Genomic DNA, 27,999 nt, shown 5'->3' with positions numbered 1-27,999 from the left:
TTCACTCAGGGCGCCCTCCTATTCTGTTCGTAGAACAATTTTGACTGCGAAAAAGAGTGTTCATGTTGTTTTGGGAGTGTTTCCTTCAAAAGTAGATATTTCACTATTTAGTCATAAATTAGACCACTAAAATGGTACCATTAGTTTCGCCAAAAACGCGTTTACCGAAACGAGTTGAATAGTGCCAAGTTCGGTTGAAAAGAGTGTGAAAATCGTGAAAAATTGATGCATGAATTCGATGCTGGAAAACTTTTTCGGCCACACTCCAGTCGCATAGGAAGTTTATTTTTTTCGAGTGAGCAGTGAAAGAAAGTGCGGTGGGGAAAGTGTGTGAGAGGAGACAAATTTAAGGAAAAAGGGCAAATGTTCGACAGCAGCAGCAGCAGCATTACCAGCATTATGAGCATATTGTTGGGGTGTCTTCTCGTTTGATAGTTTTCTTCCATCGCTGCTGTGTATCGTTCCTAGATTCATGTTTCCCCACGTTTGAGAGACGGCGGAAAGAGTTCAAATAGCTGTTCGAGTTGCTTTCTAACTTTCAGCACTTGCAAGGGCAGAAACCATCCTTCCTCGATGAGCAGCTATTTTTTCGGTCCGTTGCTAAATTTGCTTATGTGTCTCTATTCGGGAATTCTCGAACTCCCTACCGTCAGTGTGTGGTGTGTGACTATTTTTCGGGCGTTTCAAACGATCTACTTTTCTAATTTCCCTAAACCAATTATGAATGCTGTTTAAATGGCTAGATGAAAACATCACGAAAATGTGAGTGACAAAAATAGTGAGCTTAAGCTGAATCAAACGGAATAAGCAAAAGTTTGTTTCCCTTCCACGCCCACGCAATTGGTTATGAGGAAGTCTGAAGTTTACAAAAAAATGGTGTATCCTACATATCTTAAGTGAAAACACATCTTAGCGAAAAGAAAAGTTATCATATTGTGTGCTCGCCGCAACATTAGTCAAGAGATCTCGTTGAGACGGAAAACACATTCAAGGGGAAAAGCCCCAAGGAGCACTATTTAGAAGCAGCAACAACAAAATCAGCAGAAAATATGGATCAATGCTCAAGTCTGCTCGTGTCTGCTCTGTTCAGCGCGATTATCCTCGGCGGTTTATATAATCCAGTTGAAGGTAATGAAACTAATTCATATTTTTCATCAAACTTAAAAGTCAATCTTGTGTCGGGTGGGGTACATACAGTGGAAGCATATTCCGCAGTGACGAAAGCATTGTTTCGCCCGCGAATGTTTTTTTCCTTGACTCACCCGTTTTGGGGTAGAAAAAAAACCCAAAAGGGGAGATAAACCAGCACAGCCTCAACCACTCGCCGAAAATCGATATTTTATCGGTGTGCTTTCAAAATGTATGACAAAACAAGAAATGTGCAAAGCGGAAAATGGGTGGCAGGAGATTTACCGAATGGAGTCATTTGTGAAGCGAATAAAGGACTGTTTTGCGTATTGGTAAAGATCGGACTGGAGACGAAGAGCTGTAATTACCTAGACGTTATTCATACTTTTATTGCCACAATCTGAGCATTTCCTCTTCTAAAATTTGTGTTTTGTTATTTGGTTGTTGATTAGATAGCCTCTAGTTGATAGCGGTTTGTTCGAAAATGATACCAGTGTTGCATAAGCCAACCGTATGAAATAATTAGGTATACGTTAATTGTTAATTGCTTAAACAGAATCTATAAGATCATTTCAAATTGATATACAACCTGGTCGCTGGAATTCTTTTTTGTTCGCTATTTTTCGCAGATCTTAAAGCGTAGAATATCCTAACTATGATATGTCGTTCCAGCCCAACATATTCTTCGAGAAACGTCTCCGAGCGGTGGACCTCTGGACAGACCATTCTCAATGCTGGAATTTTCTATGGCTCTTCTTTCATTGAATAACTCTTCACCCGGAAGCGATATGATTAAATTCGTTCTTCTAAAAAATCTTCCCGATATCGCGAAAAGACGCTTGCTAGACTTATTCAATACTCTACTAGAAAACAATATTGTGCCACCCGAATGGAGACAGGTCAAAGTGATAGCAATTCAAAAGCCTGGCAAACCAGCGTCTGATCATAACTCATACCGTCCGATTGCTATGCTCTCGTGCATTAGAAAATTGCTGGAGAAAATGATCCTTCGAAGACTCGATCAATGGATCGAGACAAATAATTTGCTATCAACTATACAATTTGGGTTTCGCAAGAACAAAGGAACAAACGATTGTCTAGCGTTGCTTTCTACAGATATTCAACTGGCCTTTGCGCACAAGGAGCAACTGGCTTCAGTATTCTTGGATATTAAGGGAGCTTTTGATTCAGTTTCCATAGAAATTCTGTCAGACAATCTGAACAGATGTGGACTTCCTGGAATTTTGAATAACTTCTTGTACAATTTGTTGTCAGAAAAGCAAATGAACTTCACCCTTGGACAGCTGACAACTTCCAGAAATAGTTATATGGGTCTACCCCAAGGCTCATGTCTCAGCCCCCTTCTTTATAATTTTTATGTGAAAGATATTGACAGTTGTTTGGCAGTACAATGCACGCTAAGACAACTTGCAGATGATGGTGTGGTTTCTGTCAGAGGTCCCCATGCCGAAAACTTGCAAAGACCATTGCAAAATTCCCTAGATAACTTGTCTTCTTGGGCAAGGAACTTAGGGATAGAATTCTCGCCGCAGAAAACAGAACTGGTAGTGTTTACTCGAAAGCGGTCCCCAGCCCAATTGCAACTTAAGCTTTTGGGGAGAAACATTACCCAATCATTGACCTTCAATTACCTTGGTGTCTGGTTTGATTCAAAATGCACTTGGAATACCCACATTACGTATTTGAAGCAAAAATGTCAAAAAAGAGTCAACTTTCTCCGCTCGATTTGCGGCACGTGGTGGGGAGCTCATCCGGGAGATCTCATAACGCTTTATAAAACAACTATTCTATCTATTCTGGAGTATGGCTCTTTCTGCTTTCTCTCAGCAGCTAAAAGTCACCTTCTAAAATTGGAACGAATTCAATATCATTGTCTGCGTATAGCTCTCGGCTGTATGCACTCAACGCATAACATGAGTCTCGAGGTTCTGGCAGGAGTAACTCCTCTACAGAACCAATTCTGGGAACTTTCTCTCAGAATACTGGTGAAATGCGGTGTCACGAACACACTTGTGATTGAAAACTTTGATAAAATGCTTCATCTAAATATACAATCTCGGTTTATGAGAATTTATCATCACTATATTTCATCAGATATTTGTCTTCCATCGTTTACTCCAGACCGTGCTCACTTCACCATCAACAGTTCCTCAATTGAATACGATCTGTCGATGAAACAAGCAATACTTGGGATTTCAGATCAGCTTCGACCAACTTTCATTCCCCGTATTTTTAACCGAAAGTACCAAAAAGTCAATTGCATGAAAAGATACTTCACTGATGGGTCTCGCCTCAATGGATCCACTGGCTTCGGTGTTTTCAATGAAAATTCAAGCGCCTTCCGTAAACTGCAGGAACCTTGTTCTGTTTATGTTGCTGAGCTGGCAGCAATCGACTTCGCATTGGGGATGATCTCCAACAAGCCTGCAGACCATTACTTCATTTTCTCGGATAGTCTCAGTTCGCTTGAGGCTCTCCAGTCGATGAAAACTAGTAGGCACCCATCTTATTTCCTCACAAAAGTGAGACAGCAGATGAGTGCACTGATCGAAAGATCTTATAAGTTAACCTTTGTTTGGGTCCCCTCTCATTGCTCAATTCCTGGCAATGAGAAGGCGGACACTCTCGCAAAGGTGGGTGCCCAGGAAGGCGAATTGTTTGATAGACAGATTTCATACGATGAATTTTTCCAATTACTGCGTCAGAGTTCCCTCTTGAGTTGGCAAACCGATTGGGACACTGGAATTCTTGGGCGGTGGTTATATTCAATTATTCCAAAGATTTCACCGAGAGCGTGGTTCAAAGGTTTGGACTTAAGTCGTGACTTCATTCGTGTAATGAGTAGACTTATGTCCAACCACTACTCGCTAGATGTGCATCTCCACAGAATAAATCTTGTTCAAAGCAATGTCTGTCGGTGTGGAAACGGTTACGATGACATCGATCACGCAGTTTGGCAATGTACGGATAATTACGCAGCCAGAGAGTACCTTTTGAATGCCCTTGAGGTCCAAGGAAGACAACCCTATGTTCCTGTTAGAGACGTGTTGGGAACTCGCGACATCTGCTATATGCAGTTGATCTATATGTTTGTGAAACGGTCTAGTATAAGTATTTAATGCTTTTGTATTTTTCTTTTTCGTTATTAGTTTGTTTGTCTTGTCCCCCCATCTCACCGTCGCCCACCCTCGACAGCTAGTCGAACACCAGATGCTATCCCTGGTCATTATGCACAATGCTACAGTGCGTGCGGCAACCCTCGGTTGAGACAACGATACCTCATATCCATATCCCCAACCTGACCCGTCCCACAAAAATGTTGCCCTTTTAACCTCGAGTAAACCGCGAGTATTCGGTCGAATCCTACTAAACATAGAAATTAGTTGAAACTTTGTATAAACAAACCTTGAATTAGCGGCTCCGCAAAGCTTATGCGATTGAGCCTTACAAATAAATGAACTGGATAAAAAAAAAAAAAAAACTATGATATGTCTTGAAATAACAAATCATGTTCAACGCAAGTACATATATACATTCTGGATTCCAATGAAGTAACTTTTGGGAAATTTGAAGCCTGAGGCATTTCCGCACGCGACAAATAGTCTTTCCATCGAGGCAATGTGATGCGACAATCCAATCCTTCTACATAACTGATGTCTCGAAAAGTGTCGCCTCTTGTCCGACTGTCAACGGATCGGTACGGATTGCCATACAGTATTGTCTCTGTCAAACCACGGTTTGAGAAATAAAAGTATAAGGTACACCGGGGCAAGTTGAAACGATTGTTTCGAAGTTCAACTTGAATATTATCATAAAAAATCAGTATATCACTAAATTGAAATCTGTTTGCAGCATATACCAGGTGTAACAGATGACTTTCGATATAAAATAGGGATATACACTAGATGTTTCGAAAAATATCTATTTTGAAAACGTTTAGTTTTCATACGCATTGTTTGAACTTGTCCAAAGAGCGGGATAAGTAGAAACTCGGAACTATCATAAGTTAAATGTGCAATTTTGCTTTTCGAACGACCTACAACAGATTTATGAAACACTAAATTGAACGGTTTACATATAAACATTTAGGAAAAAGGGTTTTGATACCCTGAGATGTGGGAGAGTAGTTTAATACACACGAAGTGGTCACTACATACTAGGAATTAATATACGAAACAATAACATCAAGAATACTACTTGTTTAGAAATAAATCCAACTGAATATAAACATTTTTATGCAAATTACCATTTGTTACATGTAGATAGAGAAAAGGGAGTCTAAAGTAGTAAAAAAATGCGTAATGAACCAGTCTGCAGTTTTCTCATGCTGCCTCAATATATTTCTGCATCTATCTATCCTTTTGTTCCCAAATGGGTAGTTTTAGGGTATGATATAAAAAACCACACTTATTTATTTAAAAACAAATAATTTATAGTCATTATGACCCCCTTCGGCCTCGATAACTAACTGACATCGCTTTAGCATACACTCCACCGGAGGTGTTGGGAGTCCAGCTCGCCTCAAGCTACTTCAACGCAGCACCATAGTTTTGCTTGTTCGTAACATCAGTTTTGTCCACCTTGTTGTCCAAATTTGCCCATAAATTCTCGATAGATGGGGTGGCCACACCATTGGTTTGATCCGGACCGATCGGAAGAATGCTTGCTTTATTTTGCTGGAAGGTGTAGTCATCCTCCAGCCCACTGAAGCGCCCCTAATCTTAAACATTTTGTAAAGGTACTTGGAGGATACAATCCTTACCTTTTTCCAGGCGCGACTTAATTTGATAAAATGTATAGTGTTAGGTTAATTTTAACCCTCTACCACCTAAGTTTTTTATTTATCTAAAAAAACCTACTCCACTTTTATCTCGAATTCCGACTTTCAACATAAAATACTCCTAGCAGAAAGCTGCCAGCATAAAAACAATGTGTATGTTTGATAGATGAAAATATTCTAAAGACGTTCAAGTGGGGGCGAACTATGAAAATAATGTCTGAATAATTTCAAAAAAGAGAATCCGCGAAGCCCGTATGAAGGCGGGCTTGGGCTGTAGAGGGTTAAGAGGATCGATCGTGTTTTAGTTGCCCAAAGAAAAGCCCAAGATTGTTCGGTCCTCTACACCACGAGAAACAACCCAATACCATGATTCTTCCACCACCGTGCCCGTGATACCCTCGTGTTTTTTTTTGAACGGCTACGCAAATTATTTTTGTGTCAGATGTAAACAACCAGCTTTCAAAACCGAAGGGTGCATCGATGAAGAGAACACGATAAAAAAAATTTACGCAGGTGGCTTCTTTTATGTCATACCCTAAAAAGTGGCAAAATGGTCTACTAATTATTTACTTTAACGTAGTATTTCCTGGAATATCGAAAAGTTCGAAACTTTTAACAATGGAATACTTTGATTTCAAATGAAGGTGGATTTTCACACCCATCAGTGTATATTCAAGAAGTAGATATTTCGTTTTTGTATTCGAAACGTACCACTGAAACGTATAAAAACGACGAAGTGAAAAGTTTGGTAGTAAGCCAGTATGAGTAGTGGGTTACCGGCGCTGGTGTTGTAACGGTAAGCGTGACTGCTATGCCTTCTTATGTCTCCTATAACACGTTTTTTGGTAGGAAATCGCTGACTGACTGGGAGTGACAGGTAAAAAATAAGAAATTAAAAATATATATGGTTTGTTTTCGGATGTTTTACAAAATGTGACTACTTTCTAGTCGAATTTCTCACTATTTCCTATTGATATAATAAGTATCTTTGGAAGCTGAAACCTGCACTGATATAGTGCAAACGCTTTTGATGCGGGCTGAATGGAAGGCGCAGCAAGAACATTTCGGGGCTCAACGTGTTAATACATAGCCACGAATGTCACTTCACGGTGGAAACGAAATGAATTGTATGCAAGGTTATATACACTTCATTTCGTTTTCACCATGAAGTGGCGTTCGTGATTAGGCCCATAATATTTTTTGGAAGACAGTCAGGGACAATCCATTCTTGTGAAATGCTACGAGCATTTTTCCGCATGCGAAATGAGCTCATTGATGATGATAATGAGTATTGCCAATTCGAGGAAGTTCAAATCAATTCGAGTCAAATTCAATGGAAACGAAACAGGAGAATCGATATTTCTGCAGTTATATACCGATTTCACTTCATCCCGATAGACTGAAATAAATAATTCGATAATGACTGTGGCTGAAGTGAAAGGAACAAGTAAAACAATCTTTTAGTCTTAGTTCCGAAATGAATAAGCCCTGATCGCAGTTCTGGAAATCTTGCCTCAGATAACATAAACGTATTTTCAGCATCAATCTTCCTACAACAAACCGTATCAACTAAATAGCTTTATAAAACCACTGTCTGCTCGAGTTCTCTGTTTTCTGATCGTTGATTTGGGTTTGGTAAAGTTTCTTCACTTTTTCGATGTCCACGTCCCCTTTGAGATTGAATGACAATGCTGAACATGAAAAAAATAGGAACTTTTCATTTTAAAATTGCAGTTTTTTAGAGCACTTTGCCGTTCGAAGGTATACAATTTTTGTCCAGGAGTTTATTCGAATGACCTTGTACTACGTTTTAACATCCACCTGTATTCCGCATTTTCTCGTAAAGCCTCCTCAGAAAAATGCCCGCTGTAATCTTATACAGTCTTGACGAAATTCAGGGAAGTTTACTTTTTTTTCTCATGATTTTTTCTGGTGAAAGGGGGAAAATATACGGCGATGACGCTTAGTTTTGCATCCGGCTCGGGAAATCAGGAATTGAAGAGTTTGAAATGCTTCAATCCGTGTACAAAGATGATGCCGTTAAATGATATTTGATCGAATCAGAAGATTGAGGACAGAACCGACAAAAATGTTGGAAAAATTCATTGATACTATGTCTTGCATGTTTGTATATTTTGTTTTTTTTTTTGGACAGATGCAGTTCATTGAAGGTAAAGTCTAATTACCAGAAATAACGTGAAACCAATTCTAAAATTAATAAATTTACCTATTTGTTATATTGGCGACTTCTTTTTGTTCCCTATAATAAATTGTGATCTCAAAGAGGAATTTCTCTCTAGCTGTTTTAGAGGTTTAACTAGAAACTATGTGCACCATGGAATGGAAGAGATGGTTATTGTGGGGTATACTGTCGGAGAGATCAATCGTAGCAATAAAACAAAAGGGGTTGAAAAGGCTTTAAAGTACAGGGTTTTCCAACTTTAAATTCCGAAAGTAAATTGAAAAAAAACACACTTAGAATTCGAATTTCGATGAAACTTTTATTCCAAATTAAAGTTTGGTTTATGCCATTATGTGTGAAATACAACATCATTCAAATGTCCACCTAGGGCTTCCTCGCACACCTTGATCCGGAAAAGGTAATTTTCGATGACTTTTCGGCACATATGGGGCGGTCTCTCGGTCATAACTTCACGAATGTTGTCTATCAAATGTTCAAGAGTTTGCGGAGAGTTGGCATAGACACGGTCTTTCGCATAACCCCACAAAAAAAGTCTAACGGGTTCAAATCGCATGATCTGGACGGCCAATTGGCATCACCAAAACGCGAAATTATGCGTCCCTCAAATTTCGTTCGCAATATGGCCATGTTCGGTCGTGTTGTGTGGCACGTGACGCCGTCCTGCTGAAACCACATGTCATCCGCATCCATATCTTCAATTTGTGGCAAAAAAAAAATCGGTTAACATGCGGCCATAGCGCTCACCATTCACAGTTACCGTCTCGCCGTCCTCATTTTCAAAGAAATACAGCCCGATGACTCCACCACACCATAATGCGCACCAAACAGTGACTTTTGGCGGATGCAATGGCCTCTCAACAATCACGTGTGGATTTTCTGAGCCCCATATACGGAAATTTTGGGTGTTCACATAGCCACCGAGCTCGAAATGTGCCTCATCGCTGAAGGCAAAATTTGATGCGAAAATTCAGCATTTTGCTGCTGTTGTTCGTTCACCCAATCGACGTATGCCCGACGCATGCCATGGTCACCACGCTCTAATTTTTGTAACAGTTGGACTTTATATGGATGTAGGTGCAAGTCCAAATGCAAAATTCGCCACAATGATGTGTTTGACAGGCCCAATTGCTGAGCACGCCGTGGAATCGAAACATTCGGGTCATCCTCCACACTGGCAGCAACAGCAGCAATATTTTCGGCCGAACGCACATTACGATGATGCACAGGATATCCGCTACGGATCCAGTTTGTTCGAATTTACGCACTACATTAGCGATTGTGTGCTCTGTAGGCCGTCCATGACGACCAAAATCCGTCCGTAATGCTCGAAAAACATTTGTCGGTTTTTCATCATTTTTATAGTATAACTTAACAAAATTAACACGTTGTGCGATGCTAAAACGATCCATATTGTAAAATGGCAGACATTCAACTAACGATATGACGCTTTGGTTGACAGCTATGTCAAACGGTTGTCAGCGCAGGGCCCGAAATGGAAAACCCTGTATTTATATATTTGTTTTATGGAGACTGAATAACAGGTAATAAAAAGGCCCAATCAGTATAATTTTTTCAGAATAAAAAGGTTCTAAGCCGATCTTTTACTACTCTCAGGAATGATATTTCCTACCATATTTCAAAAGTGCCGGAGAAAATATGTCACAAAGGACAGAATTTGGCTGTATGTAACCTGCTTCCTTCACTCTATAGATTTAGCGTCATAATTTGCATCTTGGGGGTTGTAAATTCGCTTTTCGCTTGAATATTTGTCCCATGTCTGAAAATCCATGATCAAATATCGTCAGAGATTATTTAGACTCACTTCCATTACACTTTGCCTCTCAAAAATAATAGAAATCACAAAATAGGGGATTGATTTCGCACAACTCCGTATTTTCCATGCATCGACCTGCCATGTAGCGAAGCCAATGAGCCCATTCAATTTAAATATCGTGTGTTGCCGAATATTCCGTTAGAATTCAAAAATGCCTTAATACGGAATTTTTCGCAATCTAACAGCACACTTAACTCAAGTTCTATAAGGTCAGAAATCAATTATTTCCCTTGTTGAAACACGAGATGACGCTAAAACTATAGATAAAAGGAAGCAGGAAAAATGTCACTATACAACCAAATTGACACCTTTCATTCGACAATGCTGAACATTCTGTAGGCAACATAGTCATTAGATCCATGGTTTGCTTAGGACCACCTTTCCCTACAAACTAATAAAAAATGTGCCCTCTGTTCAATGGCATGTCAATTTCACAATACTTCTTTCCATTTTTGAACATTTCCCAACATATTCGCCCAATAAATTGTTAACCGATAACCCATCTGGAATTTATAATTCAATTATTTCGTTTGGAATAGTATGGTATTCGAATGTTTAGGTACACCTCATACACCTTCCATCTTACGACGCAACCGTATATTAGCTATCTGCAATGTTATTCAACATTTTGTCACAGGTTTTGTTAGCATCCCGAAAAGCAAGCATATAACACTCCAGCGGTCTCAGACGGATCGTTTCGTACAATTAAACACCCACCACATCGTATTCCCTTTCTAGATATAAACCCCCTTCGTGTGTCCTCCCATTGCCCCACTCGATCTACCTCTATCCAATGTTCACCCATAGCCATTTAGCCCATATAGAGAGCGCATCAACGGAGCCGGAGACCACAACAGAGAGCATGATGGTAGTGGAGCCGGCAACATCTCATCATGAGAGACATATGGTGCGATGAAGAGGTTTTTCCCGAAAAAGACCACATTACCCGACACAACCGAGTTCTCAAAACGGCAGAGACCAAAAAAAAGGACAGCCAAAACACACATGGAGAAAAAAAATATTTATACCTTATATCATAAATTTCGGCACCATTTTCGGGAGTGCTGCTCCGATTCTATCTGTCTTCCTCTTGCATCCTCGCTCGCATCCTCCTACGAAAACATGCAACACAGCACACAACACACACTTCACTTTCCTCGTTTGTTGGTTCGATTGCAATCATGCTTTCGATGCTCTCTGATGCTCTTGACGCGCCATATAAATGCAATGCAATGGCTACTCGTTTCGGTTGGCGAGGCCGATTATTGGCGGTAGTGGCAACCCGTTGCGGTGCTCTCGGTTGCATACTATTAATGTTGTATGTTTATGATATGATGAGGAAATTTCAACATTTTGAGTGGCCGATCTCCTCATCGTCATACGCAGCCGGGACATACGCATGCATAAATGGGTAAATGGGCGAATGTAGAGAGCTGTCCTCCAGCGAATGAAAAACGATTCAATTAACCGTTGCGTTCAACTGGATAACGAGACACTTACAGAAGTGTGATAATAATTGTATGCATATCGGTTAGTATGCGTGTTACGCTTTTTGTGGGTTGAAGAGGCGTATCAAAATCATAAAATGGGGTTATAAGGTGAACAACACATTTCCTCCACCATCAATTACGCCAAAAACATTGGGTGTTGGCTGATATAAATTGGCTGAAGACGTGTTTTTTGTAGATGATTGAAGATTAAAGATCATGAACAAAACACAGTTCCATAAATTCAACTCTTTTAGAAAGAAAGACGTATATAGGCTCTTACGAATCTTCTGTACTTGTATACTCAAATATGTTTTTCATATTCGTAAATGATATCAAAACTCCGGGCACTACAGAGTGTTTTTATATAGGGTCAGTTGTAATCAGGGTTACCACATTTAATTCTGTAAAATTTTCTAAAAAAATCTGTATAGCTGTATTTTTAGCCAAAAAATCTGTATAAAAAATCTGTATCGAAAAGTTAAGGGAAAAAAATGAAAATAAAGGTTTATTTTCACTTTGAACTTATATTTCGTATTTATCAATAAGTTTAGTTGAACTGTGCCTTTAAATTTTTCATCAATTTCATTCTTGAAGCTTTATAATTTTGGGTGTCAACCGATCTCTGGCCTTTATTTTGTTGGCATTGTAAAGCGTGAATATTCGCTCAACACACGCTGAAAAAGAGTCTTACAAACGACCATAGCAATGGAAACAAAAATTTCTCATCACGCCTTTTGACATCCAACAGCCGGGACCATGTTATATCCGAGTCACTCATTATTTGCCCCATAAGATTCGACTTGAGTAGTCTGAATTTGCCATCCAAGCATTGTCTATTACTTGCTTCAACGAAGTGAGGAAATTTTGAGGGTTTATCAAGTCCGCAGTTATGTTTCACCAATTCAATATAGAAGGCACGACAAATCGATTTGAAGATCAACTTTCTAGCTGCATCCGATCCTTTTTCAGCTGCTTCTGCATTGATACCAACGCAAACATCCTCAGGCTTCTCCAGAATGTTTTCAACATCTTTCACATCAAAGTCAGCATTAGCGAATCGTTGCACGTAGCTCTCCAAACATAAATTACTCAACACGATCAACAACAACAACATTCTTGTCTCATTATAAAGTTCGCAAAATTGAGAACTTTCTGATTGCAAAGTGCAATTGTCATCATTGATTAGGGGTAGAACAAAGTTTAGGAACAGCATAACCGGTTTAGTCATAGGATCGTTTAATTGTGTCAATATACGATTGGTGGACTGATTATGGTCATACTTATCTTGGAACGAGAAGAATAGTTTGAGCTCTTAAAATAGCTCAAGATTTCGACTAATAACTACCTGCTATGAAAATCATCTCGTTCCTAGTGATCCCCGATTTTTTAAATTAATCGTTCATCAGCTAATCGAATACTTCTAGCAGTTTGTTATTCGATACGATTATTCGCTCCAAATATTCGATTAATCGATTAATCATCATACTGAGAGGAATAATTAGTTAGACTAATATTTCTCATTTGCTAAAAAGCCATCTGGAATCTAAAAGTGTTCATTCCACCTGAAATTCAATTATTATCGTTTACGCTCCCCTGAACTTGTAAACGAAGCTTAATTCGCGTTGACCGCATTGAGTTTCGTTTACGAGTTTAAGGGAGCGTCGAAGATTATGATTGAATTTCAGGATAAAACTGCAGCGGCCGTACGTTTTTTTTCTGTGGGTTTGAATCGATTAATCGTCGTAAATTATTCGTTCGCTTCGATTATTGGTTGCGCAGTATTCGTTCGATTAATAATCGATTTCTGTTGGAAGTATTCGATTAATCGAACGATTATCGGGGATCACTACTCGTTCCGTTGCGTTCTGCTTTTTTCATAAATCAAGGTTTCTATGTATGCGCTGTAATTTATTCAATATTTAAAATTGAATTTATAAAAAAAATCTGTAAATTCTGTATTTTTACTGAAAATCTGTAATTCTGTATATACAGATTCTGTATTTGAAATTTGGCTAAAAATCTGTAAAATACAGAATACTCTGTATATGTGGCAACCCTGGTTGTCATGAATGTGGCTTCATTTCAAAGAGAATTCGTTGCCATTTTTATTTCAATATGATTTCCGGCATATGATGCTAATTCTCCATCACGATGTTGACTACCCATGTAAATGGTCTATTTGTGTTAAGCTTTGCGTGAAAATCAAACGGAAACTAGCAAAGGAAATTCAAATATCACTCCGTCCGGACGAGGAAACGACTGAGGCGTCTTCGTATAGTAGACCACCAGCTATGTTTAGTTTCATCCGATTACCATCTATTTTGATCGATGACACAAGTACTTGCTGGGAAACGCTTCGCTTCTAAACGAAATTGAAGCGATAGTAAAAGTGATAACAGATCGGAGAGCATCACGTTGTGAGTTTCACATTGCTCACAGCTTTCGAAGAGTTTTTAACCCAGACTTATTGGAAGGAAAAAAAAGATAAATGCTTTGGTGGTTAGGAATTTGATTTTATTAGAAATATAATTCTTTGCCATTTTCATTTGAATACAACTTCTGTTATATTGCTATCTCGGCTGGGTCAGATGAAAGTCAATCAGTGGGTCAAGTTCAGATCTTCCTTGTAGCAATGGAGACTACTGATAACGTGGGTGCCCCCCGAAGGTTCCATTATTTGCGATATATCGACGTAGACCAGAAGGTTTACATAGCTCCACGAAAAATAGTCCAACGGCGTGGCATGTGCACCGTCTTGTTGAAACCCACATTAAGGGTATCCTTTTGTAGATGTACGAAATTCGAACGCTCTTTCGAGCTCTGAACAAATAAAACACAGAATATTTACAATCGAATTTTAACGAATAATAGCCAATCAACGTCAATGGTGATCGCTAGAGGGCCGTGATCGCCGACTTTTTTATATCAAAATCGAGCGCTCTTAAGGGGGTATTCTAGTTGTTTACAATGTTTACCGAATAATAACTATATCAGTGATGCGGTATCTTATCTAGTACGGCCTTGACTCAAAACTTCAAACACCTTTTTTTCGAAAGTAGTTTTTTCACGCACGATATTTCAGATCTTTAAAAAGACTGGTTGCAATAAAACAACAAAGGTTTAGATAATGTCCACGTGGAATCTTCAAATACATTTTTAAGTAAATCTGTTCTGTATTTATAATATTATTTAAACTATATGCCCAGCCTGGACATTCTGTATTCATCAATATAAAGACTGAGTTGACTGAGAGTGCTGACTGGTCAAACATCCACATTTTTTCATAAGATTTAACTTTTTCCCTGAAATGTATATTCTGAAAGAAACGCACATAAACTGGGATCGGTCAATTTATTTTAATCGGTAATAGAGGACCATAGATTGCGTCAGGATAAATACTTCCAAAGATACAAAAAATTGTGGAATTTTAGTAGTATTGAAAATCAAGACTTAAGTGCGGGTTTCGATTCAGCTTCCGCTCTTAAAACGGCTTCGTTTTCATTTTTCCACATCTCTCAAGGTTTTGAAACGAACAAAAAAATATTCCATAGGTGCACGGACCGTATCTCTGGAGATCTGTTTCTTGGGTTGTCTGAAAAGTCCATGCTGTTACTAATGACAAACAAATCGAAACACTTCTTAAGAATAATCATTGGTACACGACAAATAAATTAGCAGATTCGTTGTATAAAACCACCATTCATGAGCATCTGATAAGTATGGGTACGAAAAACGTTTCCATGTATGAACTACCTATTAACCAATATTTTGATACCCGATTGGATTTGACATATCGCAATCCGAACGATATCAACTTTTGCATTCTGCAATCCAAGGTTGCAACATTTGTACAACCCGTTAGGATTTGGCTCGATCAGACTGAAGGATGCAACATTGTGCTAATTTCAAATCTAATCGAATTCCGGAATAAGGATTCTATCGGATTTTATCGAAAAACTATGGATGGGTTATACCTATGATATAACCGCAAGGTTGACGTAGGACTGCCGTTGACTTAGTAATCAATTGTATTTCTTCAATTATCAATAATCTTACCTCGGATGTTCCTCATTGGGTACCTTAGCTGAATCGTCATGAAATCGACCCAGTAAACGCCGGCAAAGTGGTCATCTGCTTGTTTTGTAATAGAACTATTGAACTATTGAGATATTATATCGATGGCAATAATTCGGCCGTTGTTTTGTGCGCATAGGTTACAAGAAAATTTAGTTTATTCAATCTAATATCTTGGACAAATTATCAGCTTGGACGACTGTTCACATATTCTAGGAGAGGTGAATAGATATTTTGTACAATCTCAGCGAATTATTCGCATACAAATTATTTTCATGTTTGGTGGCAAAATGGGCCACCACTGGGTAACGACTTACAATGTTCTGTTTACTGAAGCTGATATATATTTTATCACATTCTACTCTTGAAGGGGTCCCTTTTTTGTTCTGACCCTGGAAAATATGCCACACCAATCAATACCAAACCTTATTATTTGAAACGTTATGTGTTTCTTACAAAGTTTTTGCATGTATGAAAAAAATTCAATTACGACTCTAGATTAATAGGCCAAACTTATTTCATACATGTACCTACTATTTTAATAATGATTTAAACACATTTGGACCGAAAAACGCATAAATCTATCCCATTTAGCATGTTTTGTGCAAGTGACCACTCCACCTCCACCCACAAAAAAAAATCGATTTTCATTTTTCTTCTATTCATGAAAAATGTAATATTTTTAATGTTTATAGTGAAAACCGTTTGTATCTTGAATAACGATAACTTAAGTTATGTTCTTCGAAAAACGAGGATTGAAGCGGTTTATGGACCCAGGAAATGGGCGTATTCCTAATGGTGACCACTATGTCCCTACTTCCCCTACAGAGTGAGTGTTTTCAGGAATTCGTTTTTTCCAATATTGCGAAACGCATGATTTGTTTTTTTCTTTATTAATTCGTTTATTTTTACAGGCTCAGTTACATAAGTTTAAAGGAGCCCATTTCTTAACTAAACATATGAATATATCTATATATCTATGAACAATTTACCCTAATTCTATCGTTAATAAGATAGAAAACCGATTACTTGCGGTTGACTCGAGTTAGAAGGGTGACATATTTTTATCAGGAAAAGGATGGCATATAAGGAGATTGTAACAAAGTTGTTGATCACACTCAATTCTTAAACCTATCTTATATCTACTATGTGTTTACATTTCAACTTATTCTATTGTTAGTAAGAAGAGAACCGATTGCTCGCGAAGGAAGAAAAGGAGGGGATAAGGGTTTAAGGACAATCACACACGAAGATCGATAGCTTCAAGCAAAACATATATTTGGGACATGTAATGAAGGCCTAGCCAAGTCAACACATCTCTCTCCGACACATTGGGCTGTCTTTCTCGGGCCCGAAGGGAGTTTTCTAAATTCGATCTGGCGACAAGACACACCTCGCACGGCCAAACAACGTGTTCGATAACCTTTGCCACCTTTGCCACAAAGATTGCTGCTGGCAGGAGTGAAGCGAAAGAGTAGTGCATTAACGAACAGTGATTGGACATGAATCGGGAGAAGGTATGAATAAAATCCCGACTCAAGTCCAGACTTTTGAACCACGGTTTGATGCTAACCTTAGGTGAAATCGAGTGAAGCCACCGGCCCAATTCATCTTCATTCCATTTGCGCTGCCAGTTAGCGATGGTGTTTTTACGGACTAAAGAATAAAATTCATTGAAGGCGATTTGACGCTGATAAATATCGCCTTCAATTGCACCTACCTTTGCTAATGAGTCAGCTCTTTCATTACCCGGAATTGAGCAATGTGAAGGGACCCAGACAAAGATAATGACATAACAGCGTTTGGATAAAGCACTCAAAATTTCTCGTATTCTCTCAAGGAAGTACGGCGAGTGCTCTTCCGGCCTCACTGAACGGATAACTTCGACAGAGCTAAGACTATCCGTTACAATGTAATAGTGTTCAACAGGTCTTGAGGCGACGCTGTCCAGCGCCCAGTGAATCGCTTCCAATTCAGCAATATACACTAAGCAAGGATACTGAAGGTTGTGAGAGGTGCTAAAAAATCGTTGAACACTCCAAATCCTGTGGACTTATTCATAGAGGACCCATCAGTAAAGTACATAGTATCACAATTGATACCCCCATACTTTGCATTGAAAATCGTTGGAACGATCCTCGATCGAAGATAATCGGATTTCCATGAATATCCTGCTCCATGGACAGATCAAAATGCACAGATGAATTGATGTAGTCAGGTTTGTTTGGAAATATACGAAGAAGGATCAACCTGCATTGAGATGAATTCATGAATCCAGATTGAAAATTAAGCTCGATCAGTTGCTCAAAATTTCCGATCACCAATGGGTTCATAACCATACACCGGATGAGGAACCGAAGAGATAAAACGCATGATTTGTGACATGTGCCATAGTAAACAATGCTCAATTTGTAATGTCGTTTCATCGTGAAGAGACTTACATTTGAGTAACGTTTATAAATCATTGAATTTCATTATGAAAATGTGAGCTTTATGGAAAATGTGTTACGCTAACTGAAACCATTCGAGCCACAGTGCTTCAAATTTTTTCTCTCTGTTGGACATCAAACTATCGACTCGTGTTCGCAAACTATGTACAGAGAAGGAGAATATTGTTAGTAGCCGTCAGTATTGTTTGAGGACCGTGAATTGTCGACTCATCGCCGTTCTCAATAATTGGGATTGTATCACTCGACCGCATAGATAATTTTTGTTTTGTATGAATCAATCATAAGGCCTCCCGTTCAAGAACTGAAGCTGAACGATCGCTTCCTCAAGTTGTTTAAAGTTGTGTTGTGTATAAATTGGGCCTCTGGATCCTGTGATTTGACACCTATACTGCCGTTCCACGCATAGTTGTCCCATGTACCAAAATCAGCAACTGAGAAAAACGCAATCTAAGTTTCCTGCCATATTTGTCTACCAGAAGCTTCAAGCATTTCAGGTTAGCAATACACCGGGGTTATAAGCGCTGAACTAGTGTTTAATGAAATGTGAAAAGATTGAATCAATAAAGCTTGATTACGGACTTAAAATTCAAGGTGGGACAGTTATGCCTAGAATATCAACGTGGGACAATTGAACTTGATGTTGTTTTTCTAAAAACTGTTAACAACAAACATCGTTTTATGAGGAAAAGTGAAATTTGCCAAAAAGTAACATGTTAGAACTATGCATAAAACTGCAGTTCAATAGCATTCGCTAACAGGTGTGCTCTGTTCTCTGTTGAACTTTGTTTGTTTGAGAATTAGTTCGTTCTTCCAAACCATAATAAATACTTAAACCGAAATTTTTACGTCCATTGTGCAATTTGTGTGTGTGTGTGTGTTTTTATTTGAAAATGAAAAACGAATCTTCTAAAAATCATCATTCATTTAACAAACTGAATTGCAATGATACATGAGGAGATTAGATGAAACTTAAATATTTAATCTAGCCTCATTCATGCTGTGTGTAATATTTGTGCTTTCGCTTCCCCAAACGGAAATAAGAACAGCAAATTATAACAACCCAGAAACAACAGACAGAAACGAAAATAGGAATTCTGGGCTAGTTTTCTGAATACAAAGATTTGTCTTCCCATGTTTGTCAAGCATGTTGAGATAGGTTCAATTTGCAAAATTTGTCATTCATTTCGTTAATATTATGTTTTTTCCTTTCCCCTAAACGTAGCCCAACTCCGGCCACGAATACTGGAGCATCCTGCAGATGCAGTCGCCGCCAAGGAGGAACCCCTCACACTCAACTGCAAAGCCGCCGGTCGGCCACCGCCAGAAATCACCTGGTACCACAACGGCTCCCCGCTGGGACCCTCGGACCGACGAGTGATCCTCCCAGAAGGATCGCTATTCTTTTTGAAGTATTTCTCACACTGCGTTCTAAAATATTGTTCACAACATAACGTTTTCGTTTTATCTTGCAGAGTTATGCAAAATAAGCGCGAGCAGGACGCTGGCGTGTACCACTGTGAAGCTCAAAATTCAGCAGGTGTGGCTGTGAGTCGGAACGCCACCCTTCAGATTGCGATGCTGAAGGATGACTTTCGAGCTGTTCCGAAGGACACCGTAGCGTTGGTTGGTGGGCCGGTTATTCTGAACTGTACGCCTCCTCGAGGCATTCCAGAACCATCGGTGCTATGGATAAAGGACGGAAAACTGTTGGATATCAGTGGGAAACGATTGTCAATGGTGGATTCGGGCAGTTTAATGATATCGGAGATTCAGCCAAACGATACGGGGAAATATGAGTGCTCGGCACAAAGTATGGCCGGTACCAAGACTACCGCACCGGCGTATCTGAAGGTACTGGCTCCGCCTACGATTCTGAAGAGTCCACACGACACGGAGGTGTTGGAAGGGGAAGGTTTTGATCTTCCATGTGAGTTAGCAGGAGATCCTAAGCCGGTTGTTACGTGGCGTAAGGAGAGCGGACGTCTTCCAGAGGGAAGATCAAGAAAACTGTTAGACAATACACTGCGGATAGAGGATGCTCGTCAGGATGACGAAGGGAAGTACATCTGCGAGGGTCACAACGAAGGCGGTAACGTGACTATTTCCGTGTATCTCTACGTTTATGAAGCTCCCACATTCATGGAAGCACCAGTTGATGTTGTCATCAGGGAAGGAGAGGGAATCACACTGCCTTGTCGAGCGAAGGGTCGACCCGGTGTGCGCATATTTTGGGACCGAATAGATAAAGCTCATGTAAATAATAGTGCAAATAAGCAATCAATCCAAGAGCAACCGATCGATAAGCCAGCGGAGAAATCCAAGCGAAGCGTTTCATTGAAGGGATCGGAGAATCGCGTGCGTTCATTTGCACCAGAGTCCATTGGCAATTGGACGATAAAGATAGAACCAGTGTCGGAGAAGCAATTGTTCCAATTGCCGCACACTTCGCATCTCGTTCGAAGCAAACGAGAATCTGTTGAGAGCAATATAGAATTGGAAGCAATTTCGAGCACAATTCCATCTCTGATTAGCAACAGTGTTATCCAATTTGAAGATAATGGAGGACTTACGTTGAAAGCTGTTAGCAAAGCGGACGAGGGATGGTATGCTTGTGCCGCTCTTAACGAAGCCGGCAGTATTGTGAAGAAAATTTTCATTAAGGTTCTTGACAAAGACGAATCGTTAGAGGCCAGGAAGGAGCAAATTCACACCTACGACCAGGGTCTCTGGGTTAGCGAGCAGTTTATAGTGTTAAATAATGTGTTCACAATCTCAGCCAGCTCGATTGGAATATCGTGGGATGTGACGGATAGTGCGACCAAGATGCCTCTTCGGATGTACTATCGAATTGCCAACGAACCGATGAGTCACTTTCTCTACAATTCATCCTTCGATAGCGAAGTGACTACGAGTAATTTGAAGGAGTTCACACTGAACGATTTGCGACCCTATACGGAGTATGAAATATTTGCTAGCATACCGGAAGGGCTATCCGGTTCAGTTTCAAACATTAGACGGGGGAAAACATTGGATGGTCCTCCGTCGGCGCCACCCACAGATGTGAGAGTGGGAGTGATAAATACCACCGCGGCGTTCGTGCGGTGGTCTCCGCCACCGACGCATTTGCTCAATGGGGAGTTGACCGGTTATAAGGTAATATCAATAATTTTTTTCCATGTTGGTTATTTGTGTTGACAAAATGAATAAATTGCTTGTAGATTCAAATCAAATCGAATGCTACAAATAAAGTCCTCGGTCAGATGGTGCTAAATTCGACAACCCAATCAGTGGTTATTAACAGTTTGACTCCCGGAGCGATGTATATTGCCAAGGTGGCCAGTTTAACAGCAGGCGGAATCGGTTCGTTTTTGGTTGAAATTCACGCAAGAAATATTTTAAACATAATTTTCTTGTAGGTCCCTACAGTTCGCCCATACCACTACACATGGATCCGCAGAACATCGTCAGGTACCCAAAATACACACTTTTCCGCTAGTCAATTGAATACTGATGAGATTTTTTTTGCTTCTAGAACGGATCCTACTCCAAGTTATTGGATGTCTTCCTGGATGTCCGGCACGGCGCTGGTGATACTTTGTGTGTGTCTGATTGGTGGGGCTGTCTTTGCTATCTTCTGGACTGTAAGGAAGAAACAAAGCGTCAAAGCTTCCTACACGGGTCCATCCGTACCCACTATCATTCCCGATAAACAGCATACACTTTGGCTGCATGGAAACACTCTTGTGAAACCCTCGCACTCTTTGGATCCTCCAAGTACCTCGGAATATGCCGAGTTAACAAATAACACCCAACATATTAAGGCTAGCAACAGCATCCCTCCCGAGCCGTATGCAACTGTGACCCTTCAAAGGGGTGGAACTATCGCTGAAGAATCGTGCATGAAGTGTGCCAACAGTCCAGTGTCCAGCGAGTATAATGCACCGCTTAGAGAACCAATCAACATATCAGACGTACTGCCACCTCCACCGGATCATCCGTATGGTACATATCGCCCACCGACCAGCATGACGATCCGAACTAATCCGGCTGCTTTATCGCCTCAAATGATGCGCAAAAATCATGCTCCACCACCAATGTCGAATCGTTGGGATACAATGCCGCCGCCGATTCCGAGCTTCCCACAAAACTGGATCCGCCCACATCACATGAATCCGGCCCTCACGATGAACAATGCCGAGATGTACTCGGAGAACGATTACGAGAGTGGGTCGGTACTGTACGAACAGTGCTACCGGCCAGATCAGATGCCTCCACTGGTTCCACCACCCAGCAACAGCAGTCATTTTTTCAGCCATGCCGGTGAACCAACGGAGGAGTTCTACCGCCACATGAATATGGAGTTTGCTCAGGACATCGGTTTCGAACCGGCCAGTCCACCGGCGCCATGTCCTGAAACTCCCTTCAATAGCAAATACTTGGCAGGTGGTGCCGCGGACAGTCCCATCATATCGCGTAAGGTAGGTGTAAACACAACAACTCGGGGACACCACCCGAACAGTGTGACCAGCAATAGCAATAATTACAATAGTCAGCACAGCGCTGGCCAAAGCTCCGAAAGTGACAGTGACAACCGATGGGCTCCGGCCCGGACGAAACGCAGTAGAAGTAGGTCGAAAAGTAGCGATAGAAAATACAATCGAACTCTCATTCGATAAAATAACCCACTCTATACCACACCTAAAACAAACAAAAACTAAACTTAAGCTCTATCAAACATAAACGAATAAGGCGTAAAATTTCATCTCTCTCTAAGTAATCAAACAAAGCAGCGTGCGAAAACGGCAAAAGCAAAAAAAAAACTATCTCTCTTAGTAGCATCATTACCTTTTACCTTTAAAATATAACAAACAAACAAAAAACACGTAACGAAAGCAAACCCTATTGGAGCTAAAATCTCTCATTCTCACACACGCTTCATAACCCCCTCTTTGGTGTGTTTAGAGGGCCAGTAGCCGGAAGATGAACGGTGAAACTGTAAGAGAGGCAGATTTCCTCACAAAATCAGCGGACAGTTGCTAGGAAAATAACCGAAAGCTCTAGCGGGCGTCGCGGCTCCAAATCCACGGAAGGGATAGTTGAAAGTTGGCTTTCAGGCTTGCTGGAAGTTCCGACAAGCAACCAGAGGCTCAAAGTGATAGGTTAAGAGAGGTTTAATTATTCCGCTTATTTATTTTTTCGTTTGTTCTAGTTTATGCAGTGCGCACAATTTAGGTTCAATATGAGTAGGTTTTATGTGCAAATGACTGATTGACATGAATATATAGCACTCTTTTTCGGATAGGATGCGCTGCGGCGCATAATGTAGATAGACTAGGGGTGGTTACAAATGTTTAATTGTTCCTGAATAGCGCAGTAGGGTTTTGAAGAAAAAATATTTTAATTAAGCTAAGATAGGTAACATCAAAGGATGGCCGAAGGTTCGATTACTCTTCCTTTAGCTATAGCGGGAATGTTGTTGCCCTTCAATTCTTCGATTAACGAACTGAGGTAGAGTGTGGAAGTCTTTGGATGAACTAAAAGAACACTAAAACATGCAATTTTTAGACAAACAATTTTGAACGAAATTTAAAGTTATTTTTTTTACAGAATTGTAAAAAATTACATCACTTCATTCACAACGTAGTCTCAGAAGCGACAATTATCGTTTCAACGCATCTCCAGCATTTAAAACTTTAGATCAACATGTCAAAAGGGTCTATCTTCTTTGATCAATTCTCTTCATCGACTTTCTCTTTCGTTAATCATGGGCTCCCAGACAGATTTCGCTCCAGTTTTGCCATGTAGTTTGATAATCGAGGTTCCCTTCCATACTCCTTATCGTCAAACATATCAGGAAATGCTATTACTGGCGAGTTATTAATGAAAGAGAATGTAGATGAAGAGAATCGACCAAAGAAGTATGCCCTTTTGACATGTTGATCTAGAACTGATATGTAGAAGGCACCTTTTTTGTAGTAATTCAAAATTTTAGGTTACGTTTTAGGTATTTAAGCGAACAGAAATTAATACATGAACTTCTGCTAGCCAGATTGGACATTTTTGGTCGTTTGTATGGTTCTTATTTTTTGCTTTCCACACAAACTACTACTCGTTAGACTCTGTAGTGTAGCGGTATTGATCTATGAACTTATCCATTTTGCGAATATGTGAAATATGTCAGTGAAGGGTAGGCTCTTTTGTTTTGGCCATGGATTTCGCCTTATCTTGCCAGCGGTGTACACGACCTTATAGATGGATTGTTTAATATTTTCTGTATTGATAAAGCATAGTTTTTGTGGTAAAATATCTTTATTGCGTGTTTTCATTTCGATTTTAGTCCTTTATTGCTTTATCCGCGATTTTTGTTAAACGCGGTGATCTTGCTAGACTATTCCGGGGTATAATCGGGGTCCTACTGTATTTACTTTGAACAAAGTTTATCACGTATAGTGGTGGAAACTGGGATTTATGATAAGTCAAAACAATTCTACGCACATTTCATCGAAAAGTCCGAATAATTTAATATACATGAACCCATTGGGAAGTGTCAGTTATCTGAGGTGAAAGTAATGCGCATAAAATACACAGGAAAAACTCCCAATTCGAATAATTTAAAAATATTAGATCATTTCATAGCGTTCCTTTTTCTTTTTTCTTATTAACACATGTTGCAAAATTGAGTATACACATGCTACTTGACGATACGATACCCGACCACTGCTTAGGCAGTGTTGGTTTTTGCCCTTTATTGATGTTTGAAAAAGTTTTTTTTATCAAAATGACAAGTGAGAGGAAAGAAATAGATATTGTTACAAATACAATACTAACAAGTATAACTTGCCGAGTAAAACCATTGCGATTAATAACAGCTACTGTCGGAAGAATCCACTCTACAGTAAAAAGAATTATATACAAGTGGAAGTACGAAGGAACCACGGAAAATCTCTCGGGTAGAGGACACAAACAAATTATGCGAACATTTCGAAAGAACCCTGAAACAAACATTCCTAAATTGACTACCGAAGTAGCCGGCACCATTGACAGTCCTGCCAGCGCAGACACTGTCCGGAGAGTATCATACAGGAACAATCTGAGCGGTCGTGTTGGCAGTGAAAAGTCTTTCATCTCAAAGGTGAATATGAAAAAACGACTAGAGTTTGCCAAGGCATATCTGAACAGACCTAAGGAGTTATGGAACAAGGTCATTTATACTGATGAGACGAAAACCAATCTCTTTGAATCGACTGGAGGACAGATGGTGTGAAAGAAACCAGAATCGGTGCTCCTGGTTCAGCATTTGGTTCACACAGTAAAACACGATCGTCGCAATGATTCCGGATCTAACTGAATCCAACCTTATTCGTTCAACATTTTACTGCCGTCGACATATTTGTACAAAATTATTATACTTAATGTTCGTGAAAGTACGATCGAAGAGTTGAAGTGCGCCTCATATACAATTTGCGAGTAATTAGATGATAAGCGTATATACAAATTCCGCAAGACTTGAGCCAACTTACATTCTCCCTTTTGTCGTTGGAGCCGATCACCAGAGGAACAAAATGTAGCCAAGCCGTAGTAGAACTATCGATTAACAACTCACAACAATAAGAACCCCTATAATAAAACTAATTTCTCACTATCATACCAAAAAACAAAACATTCACTCACAAACAGAACAACTTAGTAGTAAACAAAAACTAACAGTCAAATTGTGCCATGAAAATCACGTGAGCTGTGGATTGTTGTATGAGCAAACATCCAACCCCACATAGAACGAGTACTAAGTGTACAGAGAAACCCTTGAGCAAGAGAGTAGACGGTGACCGGAACAAAACAAGAAACTAACAGGTGGAAACGCAGTGGAACAAAGGTAAGAAGATATGAAAATATCGTTGTTAGTAGTATAAATTGAATTACATGAAACGAAAGAAGAACAGAAAACAAAGCATATTTATTTTTATTGCGATAAGTTGATAGTGTCACGAGTAAGACAATGGAATGAAGAAGGAGTGAAAAAACGGGCAGAAAAATGTGTCTTCATTTTTGTGGTTTTCTGTAAATGGAAGGGGAAATGTTCGGTTCGGGCAGGTATTTCAGTTTCGAGTTTTGATGTTTACAAACAAAGCAAAGTGCGAGCGAGCAAGCAAGCCAGTGTAAAACAAACAGATCCACATTCAAAATTCTGACGCAAGCGAACGGAAAAAAATCAAAACATATGACACAAATGACGCAAAAATATCAACTGTGATAAGAAAAAACTAAAATAATGAAGAAAAACACAAATAATTGAGTAACTATATCTAACTTTAAAGGACGAAGGGAGGCAAAATCAAGAAGTGAAAACAAGCACATAAAACACTTACTACACTTACAAAGTACACAAGGTAAAAATAACACATCCATTCACTCACATGCAAGGAAAACGGGCAAAATGAGTAAAGTACAGGAGTTTAATGTTACACAGGACTCTGATCTCACTTCACAAAGATTTTTATTGCACATTATTGAAGGATATTATTGTAAAGAGTAAGGAAGACAAGAAAGTAAAATATTATATATATACATATATATATATGAGGAGAACTGGAGGACATAACAATGCATTATAATTATATTAATTAATTTATTGCCTTAACAGTAGCTATTACGACACATTAACAAGTGGGGAGAAATGAGGGGAAACAGAATACAAAGCAGCAAAATTATATGTATTAAACGCAATAATCCAAGCATAATCAACTTATTAATTATAGCGTACGACAAAATAACATGTAAGCCAGTATAGGAAGTAAAAAGAGAGAAAAAACTTGAGAAGACTTATTTTACATTATTATTAGCGGATATCATTAGCGATATTAGATTCTTAGACGATAAAACAACAAACAAGAAAACAAAACAATACAAAACTAAACTAAAAAGAAGATAACAAAACAAACAATTTAATTCTATTATTCAAGAAAAAACGAACAAACAAACAAACCAACCAAAATCGACTATCTATATACTCCCGCAGTAGCAAAATGCTAGCCACGAAGCCATTTCCTAACTACTCTCAATCCATTCATTCACTCATCAAAACGAATCATCGGTGGTCATAACGCGTAGCAACACCAAAACTCATACACACATTTTTATCTCTCTTCATAATCCAATAGCGCGCCGTTTAGCAAACAAACAAACAAAAACTTAGCGTGTCGTTTAGCAAAGAAAAACTTATTTCGCAACGGGCGGAGAAGAAGAAAGGAACCGGCGAGGAACCAAATAACAAAACAATAATTTCCACTTAAGTAAGGTTGACAAGCAAGATGAAAAACTACTTGCTATTGACATTTTGTTGATCAGTAGAAGTAAAAAAAAAGTTTCTCACCAAAGATAAAGAAGAAAAAATGAAAGGGAAAGAAGAGAAAAGCTCACCAAAAGCCAATGATTTCTGTTTCGGAGGCAGGTTTGAATGAACACACAGACCCAATAAACCGACAAACATCTAAATTAGTTTTTAAGCAAAAGTTATCAGTTAATACATTCATATGTCGACAGAATCTACTCATGAGGAGAGGAATGGGGAGAAAACAAAAAACCAATACGCGCGTATGTATCTCGAAGCCATATTATTCGCATTTGTTCGCTTTAAACGCTATCTCTATTGAATATATATAGTAAACCCATAAACAAAAGTAAAGGACGAAAAAAACGAGGAAGAATATTAGATAAGTAGGGGAAAAAAGAAAAAACAAAAAAAGAACACAAAGCTAGAGGGTTTTTGGCCATATTTTACTTTTGATTTTGTGTTTGAGAAATTTTAGAGACTAGTTTTTGAAAGAGGAAAAAAACATTTAAAACAAGTGAAACAAATAAAATAGAAATAAAATGAGCAGGTTAGCAGTTTTCCATTGATAAATTAACAACTTTTATAACCAATTTTTTTAAAATAGAGCAAAAGAAATTCCCTTTTTAAGGTTTTTAGAGCCAGATGGCATGAGTCAAATGGAAGTTTGTTCAAATGTCACGTATAGATG

General features: G+C 39.2%; 1 protein-coding gene across 2 annotated transcripts; it reads left to right on the top strand.

The window, feature by feature from the left end:
• The first annotated feature begins 21 nt into the window (after positions 1 to 21).
• On the top strand, positions 22 to 27,861 carry LOC129767765 (roundabout homolog 1-like). Of its 2 annotated transcripts, XM_055768947.1 has the most exons (7): positions 72 to 91; positions 744 to 1,128; positions 19,203 to 19,389; positions 19,453 to 21,133; positions 21,199 to 21,340; positions 21,397 to 21,448; positions 21,513 to 27,861. In XM_055768947.1, the coding sequence occupies exons 2-7, from the start codon at positions 1,050 to 1,052 to the stop codon at positions 22,654 to 22,656; spliced, it is 3,285 nt and encodes a 1,094-aa protein (XP_055624922.1). In that variant the 5' UTR covers positions 72 to 91; positions 744 to 1,049; the 3' UTR covers positions 22,657 to 27,861. The 2 variants fall into 2 exon arrangements, with proteins under 2 accessions (XP_055624921.1, XP_055624922.1); XM_055768946.1 differs by having other exon boundaries at positions 22 to 1,128.
• The last annotated feature ends 138 nt before the right edge of the window (positions 27,862 to 27,999 follow it).

This window comes from Toxorhynchites rutilus, chromosome 2 (assembly GCF_029784135.1).
Source record: "Toxorhynchites rutilus septentrionalis strain SRP chromosome 2, ASM2978413v1, whole genome shotgun sequence".
Taxonomy (NCBI): Eukaryota; Metazoa; Arthropoda; class Insecta; order Diptera; family Culicidae; genus Toxorhynchites; species Toxorhynchites rutilus.
This window is presented reverse-complemented; position numbering and strand designations above follow the sequence as displayed.

Excerpts from the sequence above, each read along its gene's own strand:
- LOC129767765 (XM_055768946.1), top strand. The coding sequence starts at position 1,050 with ATGGATCAATGCTCAAGTCTGCTCGTGTCTGCTCTGTTCAGCGCGATT. Across the intron at positions 21,134-21,198 it reads GGGAGTTGACCGGTTATAAG|ATTCAAATCAAATCGAATGC; the intron begins GTAATATCAATA and ends AATTGCTTGTAG. Across the intron at positions 21,449-21,512 it reads GATCCGCAGAACATCGTCAG|AACGGATCCTACTCCAAGTT; the intron begins GTACCCAAAATA and ends TTTTGCTTCTAG.